The sequence below is a fragment of the Suncus etruscus genome, chromosome 1, assembly GCF_024139225.1.
Source record: "Suncus etruscus isolate mSunEtr1 chromosome 1, mSunEtr1.pri.cur, whole genome shotgun sequence".
NCBI lineage: Eukaryota > Metazoa > Chordata > Mammalia > Eulipotyphla > Soricidae > Suncus > Suncus etruscus.
Genome location: NC_064848.1, coordinates 60579158 through 60603028, shown reverse-complemented (window position 1 = coordinate 60603028; position 23871 = coordinate 60579158). Strand labels below are relative to the sequence as shown.

General features: G+C 50.2%; 1 protein-coding gene across 3 annotated transcripts in view; it reads left to right on the top strand.

Moving 5' to 3' along the window:
• CNTFR (ciliary neurotrophic factor receptor) overlaps positions 1-7531 on the top strand; it is a 40100-nt gene extending 32569 nt beyond the window's left edge. For all 3 annotated transcript variants that reach the window (XM_049773719.1, XM_049773711.1, XM_049773725.1), the window contains 6 exons: positions 967-1084; positions 1215-1381; positions 2279-2442; positions 5822-6002; positions 6418-6595; positions 6888-7531. In XM_049773719.1, the coding sequence (XP_049629676.1) occupies positions 967-1084; positions 1215-1381; positions 2279-2442; positions 5822-6002; positions 6418-6595; position 6888 (809 nt within the window). In that variant the 3' untranslated portion in view covers positions 6889-7531. The remainder of the gene's footprint in view (positions 1-966; positions 1085-1214; positions 1382-2278; positions 2443-5821; positions 6003-6417; positions 6596-6887) is intronic.
• Positions 7532-23871: the final 16340 nt, after the last annotated feature.

Here is a 23871-nt window from a genome sequence, read left to right as displayed (position 1 = left end):
GTGTGTGGGAGTATCATGTAGGTCATAATCCCAGTTTGGGGGGTCAGTGCCAGTGCAGGCTTTGCTGAGCGACCCTGAACAGTGCCCTCTGGCACCCACCTGGATTGCAGATGGCTGCTGGAGATACTGGGAAGGGTTTTGCAGAGGGCTGTAATGGAGAAGCAGGGTGAGGGCTGGAACTGGGCCACACCAGGGCAAAGGCAGTAACCTCCAGCCATGCAGGGAGATGCACACTTGAGAGTCACTGGGGGCCCTCCTGCCTCTGTCACAGCTCCTGAGGGCCTTGTTCAGACCACACAGAGACTTGTGACACGCCACATACACTGCACACCACACATACATGTAACCTGCCATGCACATGCACACACATGCAGGCATTTTAGTGCTATGGAGCTTCTAGGCCTGTTCTTTTACTTCTCAACCTATAGACAGGGGCCTGAGGTATCTCGTCTCCAAGAGGGCACACTGATTCCTCTTCAGTGTTTGGGGAGATGGGCTAAATGCAGGCTTTGCAGTACAGGGAGTCACCCCCTGAACACTGGACCATGAGTTATCCTCAATTACTACCAGGTATGGTCCCACTTCACTCAATCCAGTACCCAGCCAGGAGCAGACACAATGTGGTATTAGCTGTGGGGTTAGGGTTGCTTCCCCCTACATCACCCCCATCCTGTGATAGATGAGCTGGGCCCTGCAGCCCCTTTGCTCCCCAAAGTTCCTGCCTCAATGGAACAGGTGTGCACATGGGGCGGTCCTGCTCCTTGTAGGGCTCCTTTTCCCTTAATGAAACATCTGGTTCTCTGTGGCCTGAAGTCTAGACCCTCACTGACAGCGACTTCTCAGTCTCTGGAATTGCTAATAGGTTATGGTGGGAGAAAAGTACAAGTTCTGGGGCCCACCTGTCCCCACAGGAGCCTCACGGACTAGGGCTCTGGGTATACATGACCAAGCTATCCTTGTCCACAGTACCCCCACGGGAACCCGTGCTCAGCTGCCGTTCCAACACTTACCCCAAGGGCTTCTACTGCAGCTGGCACTTGCCAGCACCCACCTACATCCCCAGCGCCTTCAACGTGACTGTGCTGTGAGTAGCCACCCTGACCTCTGATCCCCCAGTCACCCAAGTTTGGGGGGGGCACCAGGAAGTGGGTTGACCTTCGCCACACCTAATGCCAGGGTGTGAGTAATGGTATATATGGGCTTCCCTCTCCCAGGCATGGCTCCAAGACTATGGCCTGTGAGAAGGACCCGACCCTTAAGAACCGCTGCCATATCCGCTACGTGCACCTGTTCTCCACTGTCAAGTACAAGGTCTCCATCAGTGTTGGCAACGCACTGGGCCACAATGCTACAGCCATCACCTTTGACGAGTTCACCATTGGTGCGTGGCAGGGGGCTGGGGCTCCCCATGGCCTCTCCAGAGCACACATAAGCCACTGAGCCCAGGATGAGGTGTAGCTGTGGGTGGGGTTGGGTGCTCAGGATGTGGGTGCTCAGATGTATTCCGCAAATGTATACCTGACCCCATGCAAGCAGGCAGTCCTTACCTGCGGGGTCGGGGGACACTTCGGCAGCTCTTCCTGTCATCTGTCTGGCTCCCAGAGCCCCGCAGGAGGGGGAGGCAGCAGGCTGGACCAGGCCCCATGCAGCTGCAACCCCCCACCCCCATGTTAATGGCTTCCTTACGGCCTGTGATGAATGAGGTGTCAGAACAGGAGACAGGACTGGGACAGAGACTGCCCTCACCCAGCCCCCTCCCACACAGACCCTCTGCCTGCCTCTGCCCCACCCCAGCCAGGCCTGAAGCCTGCTCTCACCCTATCCTAGCCAGGCCCCAAACCTCCTGCCCCCCACCACCCTGTTCTCTCCGAACTGGACCCTTTGACATGCCCGTCAGGTCTCCAGCCTCCTGCACCTCATAGCCCAGCTCCCTCTGCTTCACTGTGGACTGTGCTTTCACCCCAGATTCTGCCAAAGGAAGCGAGTTAAGGGCTGAAGTGAAAGCCAGGCTTGGGGGGGGGGAGTGTGAGAGGCTGGCTTAAGAGGGTTCACAGTGGGGGGTGCAGGTGCTTAGGGTGGAGGTGGGATGACATCTGCAGCGATGGGTTGGGGGTGGGGGAGGCAGTGAGACTTGATCCTGGTGGTGGCCACCAAGTGGCTCATGGAGAGGGCTGGCCACTGTGAGGGGTCTCAGCTGAGATGGTAGCCCTGGTGTCGGGCTGAGGAGATGCAGCAAGCTCAGAGGATGTATGGTCAGAAAGCTCCATCCCCTCCACAGTAAAGCCGGATCCTCCAGAGAACGTGGTGGCTCGGCCAGTGCCTAGCAACCCTCGACGGCTAGAGGTGACATGGCAGAATCCCTCAACCTGGCCCGACCCCGAGTCCTTCCCACTCAAGTTTTTTCTGCGCTACCGACCCCTCATCCTGGACCAGTGGCAGCACGTAAGTGCCCCAGCTCTCCCGTGTGCCCATGGATAGACCTGGAACCCAAGCCATGAGTTATGGGTGGTAGCTACCCCTAAAGGAGGCCTGAGGGACGGGGAGGCTTGATGTGTGTGTGTGAAAGAGAGAGGCAGGTGTGACAGGTGGAGCCAGTGTGTATGGCCTATTCCATGTCCCTTAGGTTCCCTGTTGGTTTTTCTGTTGGTGCAGTGGGAGCACTGGGGTTTAGTGGGGAGGAGACCTGAAGAGAGCAAATGGCTGAGCCTTTCAACCCTCCCAGGCATCTCTTCTCTGTGTTTGATTTTGATTTCTGAGATGAACCTGGTGGTACTGGGTGACTATTCCCACCAGTGCTCACGGGACCATATGATGCCACAGATAGAATGTGGGATTCGAGCATGCAAAGCCTGTCTGTACTCATGCCCTTGGCACCATCTCCCCAGCCCAGGAAACTCCTTTCACACTCTTGCCTGGACTCTGGGCCTGTGCTGGCCCAAGGGGAAGGGGAAGGACTGTCCATGTCCTCAGGGCCTCACACATGAGGTCAGGCAGTGGAATCAAAAATCCCGGGTAGGCTTTGAGCTTAGGTGGGTGGTGTCAGCCATCAGAGACAGATCTCACCAAGTGGGTTACCTTGAGGTCACAGGTCAGGATGGGGTCAAGACAGGGGCTCTGTGGCATAGCTGAAGGTTTGAGGGGCAATTCTTCTTGAGAGCTGTGGATGCTAGGGGAGGTCTCAGCCTTGGGGTAAAGCAGGCTGGAGTAAAGCCCCCTGGGGAAAGAAGGCTGGCTCCCTGGGGTCACTGAGACTCCCTCACCACATCCACCAGACTCCAGCCCCCCACCCTGGCTGGCCTTTAAAGTGCGTAATTCGATTCCAGGGCGCCTGTCCAGGTTGGCAGGCCTGGCCCCCACAAAGGCTGCTCTCAAGCTCACATGTTCTCTGACAGAGTCCGGAGTCCCTCCTGCCTGGCCAGCTGCCCGCGCCTAATGTATCGCTAATAACTGGGGTCTAGTTTCATAAGCCCCCCTCCCCCGCTAACGAGCTACAGGCAGCAGTCTCGTGCACACGCCATGCCGTGGGCCTGGCCCACCGCCCACATGGAACATGCATGCACACATGTGGTTCCCCACAGGAACCACGCTCTCTTCATGCGGGCCACATACCCACCGCAGCCAGTCTGACTCCGCCCTACTGAAGGGAATCTGCGGGCTTCGCAGCAAGGCCCTGCTTGGCTTCATGGGCATCGTGGCTGGCTCCAACTCAAGCTCTCTGGAGTTTGGCTTTTGCCTGGAATAGTCTCAGCCTCCCTGAGCCCTGACCTTGAAGAGAGGCAGGTACTCTATGGAGGTGAGGGGGCAAAAGGGAAGACAGGGGAAGACCATTTGGTTTCAGAAAATGAGAGAGAAGCTGAGGTAGGAATTGTACATGAATGGCTGCCCTGAGGTCTGATAGGGACTATCTTCATCTGGATAAGGGATAAGCAGGTACAGGTACCCAGTTTGGGCTTCCTGCTGTGTCTTGTACTCTGTTCTGTTCCTCCTTCCTGCTTAGGGAGTGCCTGCTTAGGGAGTGCTGCGCTTTAGCCGCAGCAGGCCCAGTGGATGGCACTGCGGCGAGGTGCATGCCAGCCACCTGGCAATTCTTGCCAGTAGAGGAGCCTTTCTCTCAAGGAGGGGGATTAAAGGATCAGTGATAAATGAGCAAGAAAGGCCTGGCCTCGGGCAGCTATCCAAGGCTCCCAGGTCATGTTTCTAGAGATTTGGGGACCCTCAACAGCCTATCAATAAGGTAGTATTTGGTTCTGCTCCCCAAAGCCCTTTCCCTCCAGAGAATGACAGGTGTGGAGTCTGGGGACCAGAAGGAATGGTCTGGGGCAAGAGGGAGAAGGAGGGAAAGATGCTGGGGATACCCCAACAAATGGTGGCACCAGAGGTGGGACTGGGATTCGATTCCTTGAGGTCCTTGAGGTCACTGGGTCCACCCAGAAGTAGGATCAACCAAACCCAGTGACTCTTGCCTTGATGCTGACCTTGATGCTGACCTTTGCGAATGACCCCAGGGCTCTGATGCAGGGGTAACTGGAGGGGCCACACACACAGACACAGCTGCACAATTAGGAGCACCCGGAATCAAGTGTGCATGTGCTCAAAACCCGTCCGATCAGGTAACCCAGATCCTGCTTTTCTGGGGGGAGGGTGAATTGGAACAGGGACCAAAAAAGCCCCAAAGCCAGACGTGGCCCAGAGCAGATGGGGGGGGGGAACCAACTCCACCCCTGCCGGCTGCCCCTGTTTACGAGGCGGCTTAATGAGGCAGTGGGTGCTGCTGAGATGAACCAGAGCCCAGCTTGGGCCTGGAGGGGCGCCGGACAGGCAAGCCAGCCTGGAGCAAGGAGACCAGCAGGATGAGGCTGGCCAGGGTGGGGGCGGGCTGGAGATACCTCCAGGAAGAAAGAGAGTAGCTGTCTGGGTGTCCTGCTGCCCACTCCCATCACCCCTTTCTACCTCAGTCAGGGTATCAAGTCCACGATACCCTGGGAAGGCCCTGCTGGGGCCGTGTGGAGGAGTGCCCTGGGCAGTCGAGATCCCTGGCTTTGAGTGGGCCGACATGGGTAGAGCGGTCTAAACCCCCTTGGTGCTGACCGTGTGTCCTTGTTATGGCCCCGAGAGAGGGATCGTTAACACTATTTTATGGGGCAGTCTGCCAGCATGTGGGGGCTCAGTGCCTTGGTATCCTGGCTCAGGCGAGGCTGGAACCAGAGAGGACTAAAGGGGCTTGCTCTGTTTCTTGGAAGAACCTCCAAACCTGTAGCTGGGGTGAGGGCAGAGCAGCTCCAAGCCCACTTTCCATAGTATACCTCCACTCATGTGTCTCCCTGGAGCTTAGGACTGAACTTAGCCTTCCTTCTGTCCTTCTGCTTGTTTCAAGGGTGCTCCTAGACTCCTTAAAGTTGTTCTTACTTGGGGGGGGGGTGATAGTAGACTGGGTAGGGTACTTGCCTTGCACATGGCTCACCCGGGTTCAATCCCCCAGTATCCCCTATGGTCCCCAAGCACCTTCAGGAGAAATTTTGAGTGCAGTACCAGGAGTAACCCCTGAGCATTGCTGGATGTGGCCCCCAAACACATAAACAAAACAACTTCCAAAAAATAAAATATACTTGCTTTCCCTCAGAGGCTACACTACCTGTCATATGTGTGTGTGTGTGTTGGTTGGTTGTCTCTTTTCTGTTCTCTCTCCAGCAGGATTATTCAGCCTCCCTCTGTCCCAGGCAAGTCTCCTCCCTCCAGGCTGTCTTCACTCTCCCCAGCACTTCCCCACGCTACTGCTCCCCAGGGGTGTCCTTGCTTACCCCCCCCCCCACCCTGGCCGCAGGTGGAGCTGTCAGACGGCACAGCGCACACCATCACGGACGCCTACGCGGGGAAGGAGTACATCATCCAAGTGGCAGCCAAGGACAACGAGATTGGGACGTGGAGCGACTGGAGCGTGGCTGCTCATGCCACTCCCTGGACAGAGGAGCCAAGACACCTCACCACTGAGGCCCAGGCCCCCGGTGAGCCCTTCCCTACCCTGGCCTGTGTGCTCAGGGCTCTCCTCCCACCTCCTATTGCCTGGGATTTGGAGGTTTCAGGGGTGGACCCTGCTGTCCACACACTCTGTGCAACTGGATGGAAATAGCATCTGCAAGCTAGTCCAAGGGGGGAGGCTAAGCTGATTTGAAAGATGAGGCAGAAGAGGGGTGGGGGGTGGAAGAGAAAAGGCAGTAGGGTTAGATGCAGGAAGTGTACCTCTCCAGATGGTAGAGGCAATTGGGTGGGGTGGAATCAGAGCCTGTTTGAGGGGGGAGGCCAAATTGGTCTGAGAGAGGAGCTGGGGTGGGCAATAGGAGAGGCAGCAGAAAGATACCTCCAGATGGGGGTGGGGAATCCAGCCCCAGACCTGCCCTGAGTTTTCCCCATGCTCCCCAGAGACCACGACCAGCACCAGCAGCTCCCTGGCACCCCCACCCACCACGAAGAACTGTGATTCCAAGGAGCTGGGCAGCGGTGGAGATCCCTCAGCGCCCATCGGCATGAGCATCCCGATCACTCTGGTTTTGGCTGCTGCCGCCGCTGCCATCACCACCGCCAGCAGTCTCCTGATCTGGTCAGTGGAGTGAGACAGTAGTCACATGGGTGGGGGGAAAGAGGAAGGGAGGGGGGAGAGAGAGAGAGAGAGAGTGAGAGAGAGAGAGAGAGAGAGAGAGAAGGGGAGAGAGAGAGAGAGAGAGCGAGCAAGAGAGAACAAGAGAGAGAGAGAGCAAGAGAGAACAAGAGAGAGAGAGCAAAAGAGAGAGAGAGAGAGAGAGAGAGAGAGAGAGAGAGAGAGAGAGAGAGAGAGAGAGAGAGAGATCATCCCTACCTCACCCTCCCTCATGTCTGGCTCCCTGTTTCCACAGAGCCAGCTTCCCCACCAGGACAGGCCAGAGGCCAACGTACCTGAGGAGGAGCTGAAGTCGGAGCTGAGCCCACAGACCCCGTTTCTATTTTGCACACGGGCAGGAGGGCCTTTCTGCATCTCTTCAGACACAATTTGTAGAGACCCCGGCGGGCCCGGGCCTGCCGTATTCCCACCTTTCCTTACCCCACGGGCCCTCACCCCTCCCTCGGGAGAGGGGGACCATGCAGCTAACCCACCCACCAAAGACCACCTCCCATTCCTCTCGGGCTGGACCCTCCAATGCCAGCGACTCCAAGGAGCCCATGGGGGGCCTGAGGGGAGCCCCCCCATCTAGTTTCTCCCCTTGCCCCAGCTTCCTATCTGCCCCAGGGTCTCTGTTGCCACCATCAGATTATAAGCTCCTGATGCTGGGGGGGCCCAGCCACCCCTTCCCCCCAGTACCCACACTTTTCAGTGCCCCTGCCCCTGTTTTGTACATCCTTCTCTTCTCTCAGCTCCCGCCCCACAGTATTTAATGCCCATCCATTCCCTCTGTCCGACTCAGTGGTAACTTGCTGTATTTGAATTTTTTATAATTGTATATACAGGGGTGGGGGGGGGTCGGGGAGGGGATTCTCATTAAACGTCACCATTTCATGATTCCTTGAAAGAGACACACTTTTGGAGAGGCTCCTCCATGCCTCCATGGATCCCATCTGAGAACTGAAGGAAACTGGCTGTGGGTGGGGAAAGATATTTCTGCACTCTGCTATGTGTCTGGGATGTGGCTACTTTGGTTGGGGGCGCTTCCTGGGAGCCTGGGGAGGAGATGTGGGAAATGAGGGGTCCCTGTAACTCAGAATGCAGAGTCCAGGGGTTCCAGTAGATTAGTCCTGGGCTGATGGAATGTGCTAGGAAGAGCTGGCATCAGCTTGGTGTGTGTTACAGGGCTGTGTGTGCAGGTGGGAACGGGCTCTTTGCTCAATCCTGAGCCCTGCTTTCCCCCTCAAAATCAGGCTGAGATCCCAGCGTGCTTGCATATAGTCCCCCCTTTACAACCACTTCTGAGTGGCTCCTGAGCTGAAAACCCCTAGAACAGGAGTCTCAAACTCGCAGCCTGCGGGCCGTTTGCGGCCCTCCGTACAACATTTTGTGGCCCTGCCCTAGAGGAATCTTTGTTTTGTTTTGTTTTGTTTTGTTTTGTTTTAGTTGTTTGGTTCACACCCCCAATGTTCAAGGCTTACTACTGACTTTGCACTCAAGGATCACCCCGACTTTGCGTCCTGCGGCCCCCAGGTAAATTGAGTTTGAGACCCCTGCCCTACAATGTCTAGCTCTGGTCTGGGGCAAGGGTGAGACTCCCTACCCAGGGGGTCAGGCTTGGCCTTGTTCTGGGTGGCCAGAGTAAGACGACAGGTAGACCAGATGACCCAGGAACATGTCCTGTGCATGGGGAGGGCATCTTGCAAACATGACCCTCAGAAAGCCCCTGATCCCCCAAAGTCACACCTGCATCCGATTTTCCTTCTCGGGCTCCAGAAGGTGGCAGTTCCTCAGAGGCTCACAGTGCTGGCCCCACTGCTGAGCCCAGCCAAGGTCAGGAGTCAGAGCAATGGGGGACTCCAGGGAAAGTGCTGCTGCTCTGCCAGCAAGAAGGAGTCCAGGCAGGAGCTCCCTCATGATGAAGCAAAGGGCTGGTGGTGGGTGGAGGGGGCATGGCTGTACCCGCTGGCTGTGCTTGGGGAATGTATGGCTCCTCTACACATCTCAAGACATGGCTGGGGAATCCACCCTTGCATCCTGTACCCTTATGTACTAGATCCAATAGGGCTGGAGGGCCTGGAGGGGTCACCCAGGACTTCTTTTGGGACAGATCTGAGCTCCCTTGGGGCTGGGGGGCAAGGGTTGAGTGTCTCTCTGGCCTGTCTGCCGCCTTACTGCCTTGAGAGCCTTGGTCAGCTCTGACCCACTGCCGCCCACCCAGGGCTTGGGCATCAGCAATCTGGCCTCCATTAGCAACAGAGGAAAGCAATTACGGGGGTCTGGGGAGAAGGGGAGGGGGCCTACTGGAACCTCAGAGGCTGAGGGAGAGAGGATGGGCCTAGCCCTGCCCCCACCCCCAGGAGGGGCTGAGCTTGGGGATGTGTTGAGGATACTATCTTTCACTCAGGGTTTATACTGAGCCATCCAAGGAAGGCTCTAATCTTGGAGCCCTGGAGCTTGACCTCCCGGAAGCTGCTCACCTCCGAGGGTCTTGGCTGCTGCTGCTGCTGCCTCCCTGAGGACTGTCCTCACATCTGTTATTCCCCCGTGGTGGTTCTGAGGAGCTGGGAACAAGCACAGATCAGTTCTGGCAGATAAATCAGACCCCAGAGAATTTGATCTATGATGGGAATTTGGTCTGGGCTTCCAATGGGCGCCTGGGAAGGTTTGGATCCCCAGTCTTCACTAGTTCTCTGTGCAATCTCTGATGCAACTGAGATGTCCCCACTTCCTCCTCCTGCTTGTCTCTGCACCAACCCGATTTTCTTCTCTCCTCCCCCTTCCTCTCTGAGCAGGTCCCTGTCATGTGTTGGGTCCAACTTTGTGGTTTTGTATGTTTTCTTGCTTCCATCTCTGCTCATTGCTTTGTCTCTTCCTCCAATTCTGTCTCTGTTCCCCTCGCTCCCTCTTTCCTGTCTTACTACCTGTTTATCTCTGTGTGTTCATTTTTATGTTAGAGTCGGTCTCTGTTTTGTGTCTTGATTTCGAGGGGTCCTACCCTGCTCGAGACCCCAGCGCCCCCACTTTGGGGCTGTCCTGGCTTCTGCTGCCCCCTCTCGGCCGGCCATTCTCCTGACCTTCATTACTGCTCTCCTGGAGTGGGAGGAGGCTCCCTGGGCATCTTCAGGGCCTGACAGCATCTGGAGCCAAGGACTCACTGCCTCTGGTTTGGGACACTGAGGAAATTTCTCCTCCGGAGGCTGGAGTGTTTGTCTCAAGATCCAGCTCTGAGCCTTATAGCCAGTGCTTTGTGTCTCAATATCACCACCCCCACCCACTAGTTCCACAGACCAGAATTGGGGGGAGGGAGGAAAGAAGGGAGGGGGGGAGGGGAGGGGGAGGGGAGAGGATAGGGAGAGGGAGAGGGAGAAGGGGAAGGGGAAGGGGAAGAGGAAGAAAGGTTGTCTGTTGGATCCAGGCCTTGGCTGGGGGGACCTTATCTGACAGGATTCCAATTCCACTGATGAGAAAGGTGCCTTGAGGGTCTGTCGGACTTCTGAGAACTTGGGGCCATCTTTTAAAAGGGGAGCTATGTGTGTGGCGTGTGTGAAGGCCAGGCTGATGTAAAGAAACTGCCAGAGAGGGGTCTTTCTGAGGACTTGCAGGCTTGAGGTCTGATCTGCAGCAAGTCCTGGTTGGCTTGAGGTGTCCTGGTTTTAGCACTGAGTATTTCAGGTCCTGGGGTATCAGGACCTTCTCAGTCTCCTGGCAAATCAGTCAGTCCCTCTACTTTGAGAAAGCTTTGTGCAACAGTTCCAGTCTGATGGGAGAGGCTGGTTTGCAGGCGATCAACTCTGAAGGGGCCAGACAGCAGATGGACCCTTCAAAGCTGAAAGCTGCCTTATGCTGGAGGGAGGGGAAGGGGTTGGGGGAGGTGTAGGGGAGCCCCGTTAGCAGGCTTTCTGGAGGGCAGCGGCCACCAGGGGGCAGGGCGAACTCTCGGACAATCTGAGGCAAAGGCTGAGGCGAGGGAGCCGGACCACCAGAGTGTGGTGCCGTGACAGTCACAACTGCCACCGTGCAGTTACATTCTTCGGGATAAGGCAGAACAGCCGGGGTACACGTGTAGGGTGTTTGCGTGCTTGTGAGGTGACCATGCTGCGTGTGACTGCATGGAGGCCAGTCTGGAACCCTGAGGAGGTGGGAGAGGACAGTGAGGTGCTTCCCCAGGACTGGGGAATGGGCAGAGACCACCATACTGTCCTGAGGAGTCCCCCACAGGAGCCAAGCACAGGCACACTGTACATGCACACGTGCTCCACACCCCCTGTTCCACCCCTGAGCCCATCTTTGCTCTGGTTCGCTGCTGTGTTCATGCTCTCTTTCGTGACACCTTGGAATTCCCTTGGTTGCTCCCTCTGTGAATCACTCTTCGTTCATTCCTTCACTACCACTGGCGGAAGGCCCTCCATGTGTTGAGGCTTAAAAGGCTTAATTCTGGGGGGTCGTGGGAGGCTGCCCCCAGGAGGGGCTCTCAGGGGAGAGGTGTAGACAGGGCAAGGCTGAATATCTCTGGGAGGAAGGCAATGTGATGCCGTCTCGGGCCCCCTTGGAGACACCCATAGATAGCTATATGAACTGAAGCCAGAACTAACCAAATCCCCCAAAGCTATGCAAGTAACTCGAATCGAACTAAACAAGGAAATTCTTTTGTAAGCCTTAAAATGAGATCACTGGGGGAAGGGTGGAGAGATAATACAGCTGGCAAGGCACTTGTCTGTTTTGTCCACAGCTAATTCCTCCACTTTGAGCCCCGGCTCTCTATATGATTGATGGAACCTCACTAGGAGCGACCCCTGAGCATGGAGCCAGAAGTACACCCTGAGCACAGCCAGGTGTGGCCCAAAACCCAGTTTCCCTCCTCCAAATGAGAGGGCCAAGAGGAACAGCAGAAGATCCTGATGCAAGGAATGAGTGTTATGTCTCCTAACCTCATTCCCACAAACAGCCAAAGGAACAGCTAAAGGAACATCAGGATAGAGTGCTATCCGCAGGCCCTCTGGGATTGTTCTGGAGAAGCCCCTAGGTTCCTCCATGGGTCCATGGAAGAGAGTTTAGGGAACTTGCCTTATGCACAAACAATCCTGGTTTGATCCCTTGTACCCTTTATGTCCCCCAAATGTCATCAGAAGTGATTCCTGATTGCAGAGCCAAGAAAAAGTTCTGAACACCACTGAGTGTGGCCCAAAATTTAAAAAAAAAAGGTTGGTAGGGCTTGACATCTTCCAGGGTATGGGTCTCAGTCTAGGGGGAACAAGCCATGGCAAAAGGCTAGACTGAGCCCTACCCACAGCTGGAAATCAGATATCTAAGGGTCCTTAGAGGAAGGAGCACACAGGCCCAGCCAAGTAATAGGTTGGATAGATTGGAAAGCTGTATATAGTCATCCCTCAGAGTATAGTTTGAAAGGGAAAGTGGCCCAGACAAGGTGGGAAAGAGCCTGAGAACTTATACTCAGCAGGGAGACAGTAGCCAGAGGTGTCACAGAAGCAAATTGTCAGAGGGAAGGGAAAATGGCATGGCCTTAAGCATAGAGACTCAATATACACAGGGTAGGAGGAATGGTGGAAAGTAAGGAAAAGAGTGGGAGAGGGTGAAGGAAAACAGGACAGACAATGCTAAAACAAGGATGAAGAACCCACTCAAGGTTTTTTGTTTTTGTTTTCTGTTTGGGGACTATGATTACCAGTGATCAAGGCTTACTTCTGGAAGTAAGGGGACTTACTTATATTACTTACTTACATATTAGGGTACTTAATATGATGTTAGGAAGCAAACTGGATCAGCCACATGCAAAGTAATTTCCTTATCTGTTATACTATTTCTAGTGCAAAGAATCCACCCTAGAAGAAAACATAACCAAAGGAATAAAAGCAGACTGCCAACCAATTCTCCCTGTCACTGAAGGCCTTAATAATAATAGTATAGAATCAAAGCAAATATTCAAAGACAAGATGATAAAGTAAGAAAATAAGATGAAAAGGATGAACAATAAATAAATATCAAAACAATACCATTAGATATAATAAGCTACAAAGAGCAAAACAAAGAGGCCCGCTAAAATCAAAGTAATGTTGTATTGCAGTCTTGACATATTAAAAGTAAAGGTGATGAGAAAAGAAAAATATATTAAGCCACGAAAGCTAAGTAGGACAAGTAGATAGGACAAAGATCATTTGGGGGGGTCACACCTGGTGGCACTCAGGAGTTACTCCTGGCTCTGCATTCAGAAGTCACTCCTGGCAGGCTCGGGGGACTATATGGGATGCCAGGATTCAAACCGGGGTCTGTCTTGTATTGGCTGCTTTCGAGGCAAATGCCTTACCGCTGTGCTATCACTCAGGCTGACAAAGATCTTTTTTTTTTTTTTTTTTTGGTCACACCCAGTGGTGCTCAGGGGCTACTCCTGGCTGTCTGCTCAGAAATAGCTTCTGGTAGGCACGGGGGACCATATGGGACACCGGGATTCGAACCAACCACCTTTGGTCCTGGATCGGCTGCTTGCTAGGCAAACACCGCTGTGCTATCTCTCCGGGCCCGACAAAGATCATTTTTAAGGGATCAGAGTGATAATGCATCAGGTAGGGAACTTGCCTTGCTTGTGGCTGAACAGGGTTTGATTCTTGGTATCATATGGTCATCCAAGCCCTGCCAGGAGTGGTTCCTGAGCTTAGAGCCAGGGGTATGCCTTACCACTGTAAGGAGAGGCCAGAGAGATAGCACAGCAATAGGGCACTTGCCTTGCAAGCAGCCGAACCAGGACCAATGGTGGTTTGAATCTCAGCATTCCATATCCCTGTACCCGCCAGAGCGAATTCTGAGTGCAGAGTCAGGAGTAACCTCTGAGCACAGCTGGATGTGACCTAAAATCAAAAAAAAAAAAAAAAAAAAAGAAAAAGTAAAAACAGACACTGTTAATGGGCTGACAGAATAGCTCAAAGGGTTAGAGTTCATGCTATGCAGGTGGGAGGCCAGGGTTTGCTCCTCAGCACTTCTACTAGTGAACCCTAAGCAGTGCACTAAGAATAGCATTTGGGGGCTGGAGAGATAGCATGGAGATAAGGCGTTCGCCTTGCATGCAGAAGGATGGCAGTTCGAATCCCGGCATCCAATATAGTCTCCCGAGCCCCCAGGAGTAATTTCTGAGTGTAGAGCCAGGAGTAACCCCTGAGCGCTGCCGGGTGTGACACCCCCCCAAAAAAAGAATAGCCTTTGAACATTCCAGGATATAGGCCCCTAATTAACAAAACAAAATAACTAATTATTTTAAATAATTAGTAATTATATAATACAGGAGAGTGGGGAGATACCTTAAGTGGTAGAGCACTTATCAGACATTAACAAAATCCTGAAATCTGTCCCTGGCCCCACATGGCCCCACAAGCACCTTTGGGTGTGTCCCTGTTGGCTCCTGAGCTCAGTGACTTTGCCCAAGCACCAAACCATCAGGCTCACACTGGTAGTGCCAAGCATTGCTGAGAGTGACACTAGTTTAAAAAGAATTGAAGGAGCAAGAGAGATATAGTACATGAGATAGAGTGCTGGCCTTGTGTACAGTCAACTAGGTTTGTTTCCTGACATTTCATATGGTCTCTTGAGCTCTGCCAGGATTGACCCCTGAGCAGAGACAAGAGTTATCATGAACACTGCTGAGTGTGACCCAAAATCAAGCAAACAAAAAATTTTAAGTGGGGGCTGGCGAGGTGGCGCTAGAGGTAAAGTGTCTGCCTTGCAAGCGCTAGCCAAGGAAGGACCGCGGTTTGATCCCCCAGCATCCCATATGGTCCCCCCAAGCCAGGGGCAATTTCTGAGCGCTTAGCCAGGAGTAACCCCTGAGCATCAAACAGCTGTGGCCGAAAAACCAAAAAAAAATTTTTTTTTAAGTGTCCATAGTAGTGTTGCCTTCTTAGTTTCCAAAGAGACCAATGGTTAAGAAAATGAACCTAGTTGCCAGAGACATAGGGCAATGGGAAAGGCACTTGCCCTGAATATGCCTGATCTGGGTTCAATACCCAGCACTCCATGTGATCCAGCTAGCCTGCCAGGAATGATTCCTGAGCACAAAGCTAGGAGTAAATCTTGAGCAACACAGTGTATGAGCTCCCTTCAAAAGAAACAAAAAACATAAAAACAAAAACCTATAGTAGGATTCTAAAAATGGAATAAGGGCAGACCAAAGTGATAGTTTGGGAATTAAGGCATTTATTTGTATCCCACTGACTCTGGTTCAAGTACAGAGATAGGAAGAATCCCTGAGCATAGCTGATTATGACTCAAGAGGTTAAAAAATAAAAATAAATAAAACAAAAAAGATATGGGACCACAGAGTTAACTCAATGGGCGAAGGACGAGTTTGACCTCTGGCACTGTATACTTCCTCTAGCATTGTCAGGAGTAACCCCCAAGCCTGAAATGAAGGAAGCTCTGAATGACCAGACTGGACATATGCAATATATGCCAGAAATATTGATACAGGTAATTGGCATGAAGATATATTAATTTGGAGGGTCAGGAAGATAATACAGGGGTTAAAGTATTTACTTTTTACATGGCTAAACCAGGTTTGATCCCTAGTACCATATAGGGTCCCCTGAGGCCCTCCAGAAGTGACCCCTGACTGCCACTGGAAGAAATTATGTGGCCCCAAACAAACAAAATTAGAATATCCTAACTTCAAGTCTGAATGTGGCTCAGAAATAGAGCGCTTTTTTTGTCTATGTGAGGCCCTGGATTCAACCTCAGTACCGCATGGTATCCCGAGCATTGCCAGGAGTGACCCCAAGCACTAAACTGGGAGTAGCCCCTGAACACCTTCCAGGTGTATCTCCTCAAATAAAGACAAATGCACACACACACCACACCCTAATTTAGGAAAGATAGTACAGTAGGGAAGGCACTTGTTTTGCATATGGCCTATCCGGGTTCAATCTCTGGCACCACATGTGATCCAAACCCTGCCTCTGCTAGGAGTGATCCCTGAGCACAGCTGGATGTAGCCAACAAACAAACAAATAACAATAATAACAAAATTTATTTAGTTACCAAACTTTAAGAATAAAATAGAGGGCCCGGAGAGATAGCACAGCGGTGTTTCCCTTGCAAGCAGCTGATCCAGGACCAAAGGTGGTTGGTTTGAATCCTGGTGTCCCATATGATACCCCTACCTGCCAGGAGCTATTTCTGAGCAGATAGCCAGGAGTGGCCCCTGAGCACCGCTGGGTGTGGCCCAAAACAAACAAACAAACAAACGAATAAAATAGAAATATTTCAGGAATGTAGGCAGAAAAATGAATCACGTAGAAGGAGAAAAATAGTCTGACCTTACACTTCTCCAAGAGAGCAACCAGTAAATAAAGATAATGGAACAATTTCTTCAAAGTTCTCAGAGTAAACATATTGCCCTCAAATGTACCAGCAAAGTAGTTTCTCTGACATGAGTGTTGTAAGTCCCTCTGGAAGGAACCACTCAGTGACAAAATGCAACCCAAGAGACAAGAGGGAACCTAAATTGCTGGGGAGGCAGTTGTGGCAGGTTGCCTGGCCGTGAGCGCTACAATCCATTTAGGAGAGGATTAAACTGTGGGAGTTCTAGTTGCAGAACATAGTGTAAGTATTAGAAATCCTGATTAATAAGAACAACATTGGCCACAGACTCTGGAGTGGAGTGTGAAGGCGGTGGAAGCCCTCATCTCAGCTTTCAGAGTTCAGGCAACTAACAGTGTATAAAATTGAAACATAATTGTGAAAGTCTGATGCCAACATCTTAATCAAAATCTTTCTTCTTAATTTAAGAGGGGTGTTTGAGGAATGAAGTCTTTTTGAAATGAAGAAAGTTTTAGTAAAAAAAAAAAATCAAAGTCCTTTCTCTTTCCTTTAGTCTCTTTTCTCTCTATTAAATGCAAGTAAAAGTGCATTATTTTTCCTTTTTACTTTTGGGCTTACACCTGGCAGTGCCCAAGGGTTGAGCCTGGCTCTGTGCTTGGGGGTTGTTACTGGTAGGGTCCCGAGGACACCAGGTAGTGTACAGGGATCAAACTTGGGGACACCAGGTTGTGCAATGGATCAAACTTGGACCTCCATACTTACAAAACATATACTCATCCTGTTGAAAAATTATTGCCCAGCTGCTATGTCTCAATCCGATAGAATTTTCCTAGATGTGGATTTCCTAGATGTTCTGAGTGACAGCACAGTGATAGGGCATTTGCCTTGCATGCTGTCAACCCAGGACAGACCCAAGTTCAATCCTAGGCATCCATATTGTAATCCCAAGCCTGCCAGGAGCAACTTCTGAGCCCAGAGCCAGGAGTAACCCCTGCGTGCCCTGGATATGGCCCCAAAACAAAAGGATAAAAAAGAATTTTCTTTTTTTTTTTTTCTTTTTTTTTTTTTGGTTTTTGGGCCACACCCTGTGATGCTCAGGGGTTACTCCTGGCTATGCGCTCAGAAGTTGCTCCTGGCTTCTTGGGGGACCATATGGGACGCCGGGGGATCGAACCGTGGTCCGTCCTAGGCTAGCGCAGGCACCTTACCTCCAGCGCCACCGCCCGGCCCCGAATTTTCCTAAATGTCTGTTTCTCAGTGCTTCTTTCTCTAATATGTATTATGCTCATCATAAGAATACATTTTTGGGCAGTGAGATTTTGAGTGATTTATTGTACTTTTCTTTGTATATTTTGTATGCCTTAAGGTACGGCTTTATTGGGAGGCAGACTATTCTCAGGGCCACACTGTGATGCTGGCGGTGAGGCAGTTAGAAGAATGGAGCTTGGAGCTTCACGTATGCAAGGTTTGTGTTCCAGCCCTTTGAACTGCCCCCTGGTCCCTTAAGTTTGTTTGTTTTGTTTTTGTATCACGGCTAATGGTGCACAGGGACGAACCCCTCGCTCAATGCTTGGAGGCCATTTCTTACAGTGTTCAGGGACCATTCAGTGTCAGGGATTGAATCAGGCACTTCAGTTTGCAAGGACTGTATTTCAGCCTTGGAGCTATGTCCCTGGACCTAAGATAAATTTTTTTTTTTTTGGTTTTTGGACCACACCTGGCAGTGCTCAGGGGTTACTCCTGGCTGTCTGCTCAGAAATAGCTCCTGGCAGGCACAGGGGACCATAAGGGACACTGGGATTCAAACCAACCACCTATGGTCCTGGATCGGCTGCTTGCAAGGCAAACGCCGCTGTGCTATCTCTCCGGGCCTTTTTTTTTGGTTTTTGGGTCACACCCAGCCTGGCTCAGGGGTTACTCCTGGCTCTATGCTCAAAAATTGCTCCTGGCAGGCCCGGGGGGCCTTATGGCATGCTGAGATTCGAACCACCATTCTTCAGCTAAGGCAAATGCCCTACCACTGTGCTTTTTCTCTAGCCCTAGGATAAATTTTAAACAATAAACATTTGTTCAGGCCAGGGAGATAGCATGGAGGTAGGGCATTTGCCTTGCATGCAGGACAGTGGTTCTAATCCTGGCATCCCATATGGTCCCCCAAGCCTGCCAGAGCGATATCTGATCATAGAGCCAGTAGTAACCCCTGAGTGCTGCATTGGGTGTGACCCCCCAAAAAAAATAAACCAATAAACATTTTTTCAGTCTTTTTAAATCATCTGACCTCTATTTCTTTTGGTCTAAAATAATTATTTAACCTTTATGACCCTTAGAGTTCTCTGTTTCAATCCTGGAATGACAAGGATGTTTTATTTACATTATAAAGTATCTTAAAGATTAGGTTATATGTCACCCCCATTTGGTAAGCTAAATGACTACTGTCAAATATGTCTGTGCTCCAGTTCCCTGGGCCTATGAATCTACATATAAGTGGCTAAGGGGTTCTATAGCTATGATTAAGTTAAGACTCTTGAGCTGAGAAGATTGATTTGCCTTCTTGGGTGGCTTCATGTCATCACAACCTGCTGACAGGAAAAGGCAGGAGACTCGGCGGCAGTGGAAAAGGCAGATGATGGAGTGATGGAAGAGGAGGAAGAGTCTGTCAGCCAAGGAATTTTCAGATTTTCAGACCTGAGAAACTGAAAGGTGATAGAGAGTGTCTTTGCTCAGAGTCCATAGGAGGAACAGGGCCACCACACCTGGACTTTATTATAAAATTCTATTTGTTTTTCCTCCCTGCTCTCCTTCCTTTGGTTACTATTGTTACTGTTGTTGCCATGATGGGTAGAAGGGTGAGTAGCACACACCGTGGCTGTGGTGATCATTCATGTTAGTTGTAGGGCTCACATATGTTAGCTGTAGTACTTGCACATCTTTTGTTTTGTTTTGCTTTGGGGCCACTCCTGGTGGCACTCGGGGGTTACTCCTGGCTCTATGCTCAGAAATCTTTCCTGGCAATCTCGGGGTGGGGGAACTATATGGAATGCCGAGGATTGAACCTGAGTTCGTCCCGGGTCGGCAGCGTGCAAGGCAAACACCCTACCACTGTACTATAACTCCAGCTCCTGGTGCTTTTATTTTTATTTATTAATTTTGTTTGCTTGTTTTTGGACCATATATAGCAGTGTTTAGGGGTTATTCGTGGTTCTGCACTCAGGAATTACTTCTGGCATGCTCAAGGATCATATGGGATGCGGGGGATCAAACCCAGCATGGCTGCATGTAAGGCAAAATGCCCCCAAGTCTTGGTGAAGGTGAGTGTAGAGAAAAGGGGAAAAGGGCTCTTGTCCAACTCTTATTGACAGGGAGAGGGGAAGAGTATTGATTAGAACAGGTGGTAGGTAAGTTTGGGAAGTTGATAGCTATGACTCCGTAGTTCAATCACTTGCCTGTGACTACACCACAAGTAAGGGTCAGAAAATACAGATATCTACGTGTCATTTGCCAAGCACCCACCGGACCTCTTGGTAGAAGCTTCTGGTCAGTAGTTAAGAGAATAGACTCTGTGTCTATTTCCTGGGCGCCTGTAGACTTGGACAAACTAATCTCTCAATGGCTCAGTTTCCTTAATTGAAAAATGGGATAACAGCATCTAGCTCATAGGGCTGCTGTCAGGATTTAATGAGATGATGTAGCTAAAGAAATTAGCACAGTGCCTGCCATGTTGTAAACACTCCATAAATCTTAGCTCATAGTAGCATTAGCAGCAAGAACAAATCCCAGTCTGGGGTGTGGGAGTGAGGTCTGGAGGGTAGTAAAGCACTGCCAGTGCAAAAAAAAAAAAAAAAAAAAAAAAAAAGGGGGGCTCGGAGAGATAGCACAGCGGTGTTTGCCTTGCAAGCAGCCGATCCAGGACCAAAGGTGCTTGGTTCGAATCCCGGTGTCCCATATGGCCCCCCGTGCCTGCCAGGAGCTATTTCTGAGCAGACAGCCAGGAGTAACCCCTGAGCACCGCTGGGTGTGATCCAAAAACCAAAAAATAAAAAATAAAAAACAAACAAACAAACAAAAAAAACAGGTCCTGAAGCTGCAGATGCCCAGGAAGCTCTCTTTTGAGGGAAGAATGGAAACCTGGTGTGTGTGTGTGTGTGTGTGTGTGTGTGTGTGTGTGTGGTGTGTGGTGTGTGTGTGTGTGTGTGTGTGTGTGTGGTGTGTGGTGTGTGTGTGTGTGTGCAAAAAGACATGAGAGACATGCTGAAGTTTGGGGATTATCCCCCCTTGCATTCCTTCCCTTTATATTATAGAGAAATAAGGTATTCTTTGCTGTGAGAGTCAAGTGGAGCAGTCCCAGGTTCATCTGATCTGCCCAAAATTGGTGATGGGACCTGAATTTCAAAGTTGTGAAGAAATGAGAGTTTATTAAGAGGAAAAATAGAAAGGGTTCTGGCAGGAGAGAGTTATCTAGAGAGCGCCAGAGAATCATTGTTGTCTAGGAGTTTTATAGTTCTCTTCCCCGTTACCTTATGACTAATGATACTCACTGTTTATTTCTTAGTTGCCAGACTGGGTTAGGGTACTCTGACCTCTCCAGATAGGATTCTGAGAGATGTGCCTGATGTGTTGTTGATCTGCAATGCATATCTTGCCAGGTTTGATGTTAGCTAAACTCTTTAGAAGCTGTAGACTTTGCCTGTGGCTCAGAGACCTTGGAGGTTGCTGGTACTCTCTTTGCTCACAAGGATTGTTTGTTTTTTGGCTGAGGATTGTTGACTCTTTCCCTGTCCTGTCCCGGGAAGAATGATTAAACAATTATCTCTGGCTCTGTGCAGTCCTTTGCAGGGTGAACGTGATTTGAAGTTACCAGAGATACAGCATTTTTTGGTTTTGTTTTGCCACACCCAGCAGTGCTCAGGGGTTACTTCTTGCTTTGTGCTCAAGGATCACTCCTGGCAGGGCTCATGAGACCATTTGTGGTACCAGGGATCAACCCCGCTGGCCAACGAAGCCCTTCTCACTGTACTATTTTTATGCCCCTCCCCATATTTGAATTTTAACCCAGTATTCATCATTGTCTCCGTGGCGTCTCAGTGACCCCTTTTGGTTGTCTTAATGCCCATTCCTACCATTTCTATGATGGGTCTTAGATCTGTACACAGGTTAGAAAATGTCTCTGGTGAACATCAAGCATCAAAGAATTTAATAAATACTAGTTGTTCTGGAAGGAGAAAGAAATGTTTCCAGGGAGAGTAGATTAAGAAAAAATACTTTTCAAAGAGATTAACAGACCCAGTACTGCCAAGAGCCAGTCAAATTCAGACACAAAGTATGCACTGGATGTGCTGAGGAGGAAAGAATGACCTTGAGGAGCCAGTGTGGAGAGCTTGGGAATGAGCAGATGGGGCTTGGCAGCTGAGGAGTGAGGGGGGTCAGGGAAGGAGGAGACAGCTGGTAGGTGACAGGTGTGGTGTGTGTCAGGAAGTCAGAGTGAGTGTGTCCAGAGCAGAGCTGCTTGTGCCCACTTGGCCACACTTGCGGGTAGACTCTTACCTTGGGACACTAATACTCAACATAATGCCTAGGGTACAAGTTACATTGCACCTCTATGGTCCCTGGTGGCACCACGTGTCATAGGAATAGCTCCCAGGGGCTGCAGAGACAGTACAGCAGGTAGGATGTTTGCCTTGTATGCAGCCAACCTGGGTTTGATTCCTGGTATCCCACATGACCGCCCCCCCAAACATTGCCAGGAGTAATCTCTGGGTACAGAGCCAGAAGTAAGCCTTGAGCATGGCTGGATGTGTCCTCCAGACCCAAACAAAAAAAGCTACATATATGGATATATGTGGTGCCCAGAAACTCTTATCTGCTATACAAACTCTCTGCCCACCTGCCTCAGTATTTAAATATGCCCCTGTAAGGAACATCTCATATGTTTTCAGAAACTAGAACATTTTCTATGACTGTACATCTTTCCTATCTCTCTCTCTCTCTTTTTCTTGGCCTTTGAGTCACACCCAGCAGCACTCAAGGGTTATTCCTGGCTCTATACTCAGAAATCGCTCCTGGCAGGCTCGGGGGACCATATGGGATGCTGGGCTTCAAACCACTGTCCTTCTGCATGCAAGGCAAATGCCCTACCTTTATGCTGTCTCTCCAGCACTCCTATCTAATTCTTAATTTTTACAGTCTTCTTGAGTCATTTCCTGCTTCTTATTAGCTCTTGAAATCACTGGACTCTGGTACCCACCACATTCCTGCCCTCTCCCCCTGGAGCAATCAACCATTTCCTCCTTTTTTGGTTCCATAACCTTCAACAGGTTTCTAAAAATAACTTGACTTCTTTTTGACATTTTGCATCACTTTATTCTTCCTTGGCTTCTCTGAAACAGTTTCCTCTTGGTTTTTGTTTGTTTGTTTGTTTGTTTGCTTGTCTATCTTATGCAATGCCAGGGATAGAACTTGGTGCCTCTCATATGCAAGGGGACAAATGGGCTGAACTGCATCTTTGGCTCCACTTGATTTTCCTTCTGTCTCTCTAATAGCTTCTTTCTGAATTCCTCTAGAATTAATCCACTCCCCGTATATCCTGAACATTAGTTAGATGGACTCCTTTGTGTTTTTTGGGGGTATCCCTTCCTTCTGGCAGACTTATCTGGTCATTTTCGGGGTCAGCATCTTAGGGGATACACATACATCCCAGCCCCCATAGATCATTTGTGCAGGAAATGGCATCTGATCAAAGTCAGGCTGAGAGAACAAGTCCCTGGGGATTTTGGATGTGGAACTGAGAAAGAATACGCTAGAACTAAAAATATGAGCCAACACTTTGTTGGGTGCCTGGATGTAAGCTGTAAAGTCGAGAACTGTCAGAAGTTGGTTTTATTATCATGTTGAGTGGAGAAACAGAGGAAGCTTGTCTAGAGAGAAAAAGGGAGAGAGAGTGAGAGGAGGCAAGAAGGACACCACATTGGCCTTCCCAGTTTCTCTGTCTGTATACCTCCATCCTAAATGTCAGGTTCTCTCAATTTCAATCAGTCACCCACATTAAAGCCAATAACTTGGCTCACCAAACAGAATAATTTAACTTCTGGCAGTCTAAGGTAAGGACTGAGATGTATTTTCCAATCAGAGAGAAATGCTGACTCTGCTGTCCTCTAACTAACTGCTTGCAGACCACCCATTCTGGATGCTCTGCACTAGCAGGCAAGTGGCTGGGGGCATCCCACCACCACCCCCATCTTAAATGTATGAACTGGAATGTGCTAGAGACCAAGGCAGGTTGAAGAAAAAAGGCTTTTAGCCCTGTCCTTTCTGTCTGTGATTTATCATGAAGCCAGAAATCAGTCAGAAGGCCGAGAGAACCCCAAGAACAATATAGAAAGAGAGAGAAGAATCACTCTACGACTTGGCAAGAGCATTTTAACAAATCTAAATATTTAAGAGAGCAAAGATATTGATAATAGTAGTAGAAATATTTCAATATGGGAAAAATTTCCATTTTATTTTATTATACTCTAATTTGTTATGTTAATTTTATCTCCATTAAAAAACCCCACCTCCCTCCCTCCTGAGAACAGAAGCCAGAACCAAAATTTCCAGCATCTCTTGCAGCTTGTTTACAGGCTTGCCACCTCCTACATGTGAGACTTTGATTAAATATGAGCCAGGTAAATGCCACTGAAGTTCAGCAATATTCCTAGTTCTCCTCTCCTGAGTACCAGGAAGACTGTACACCCTGGGTGGGAAGATTTGTGTGAGCAAAAGCTAATGGAATGTGTTTCTTCACCCTTATCTCTGACAGAAAACTCAGAATATTCAAATGAAGAAGATGGCATCATTGTAAAATGGTGGAGTCTCAACAGCTCAGAGCCCAGAAAGATCATAGTGAGGAAGATTCCTTCTTGCCCTTTTTGCCTCTTCAT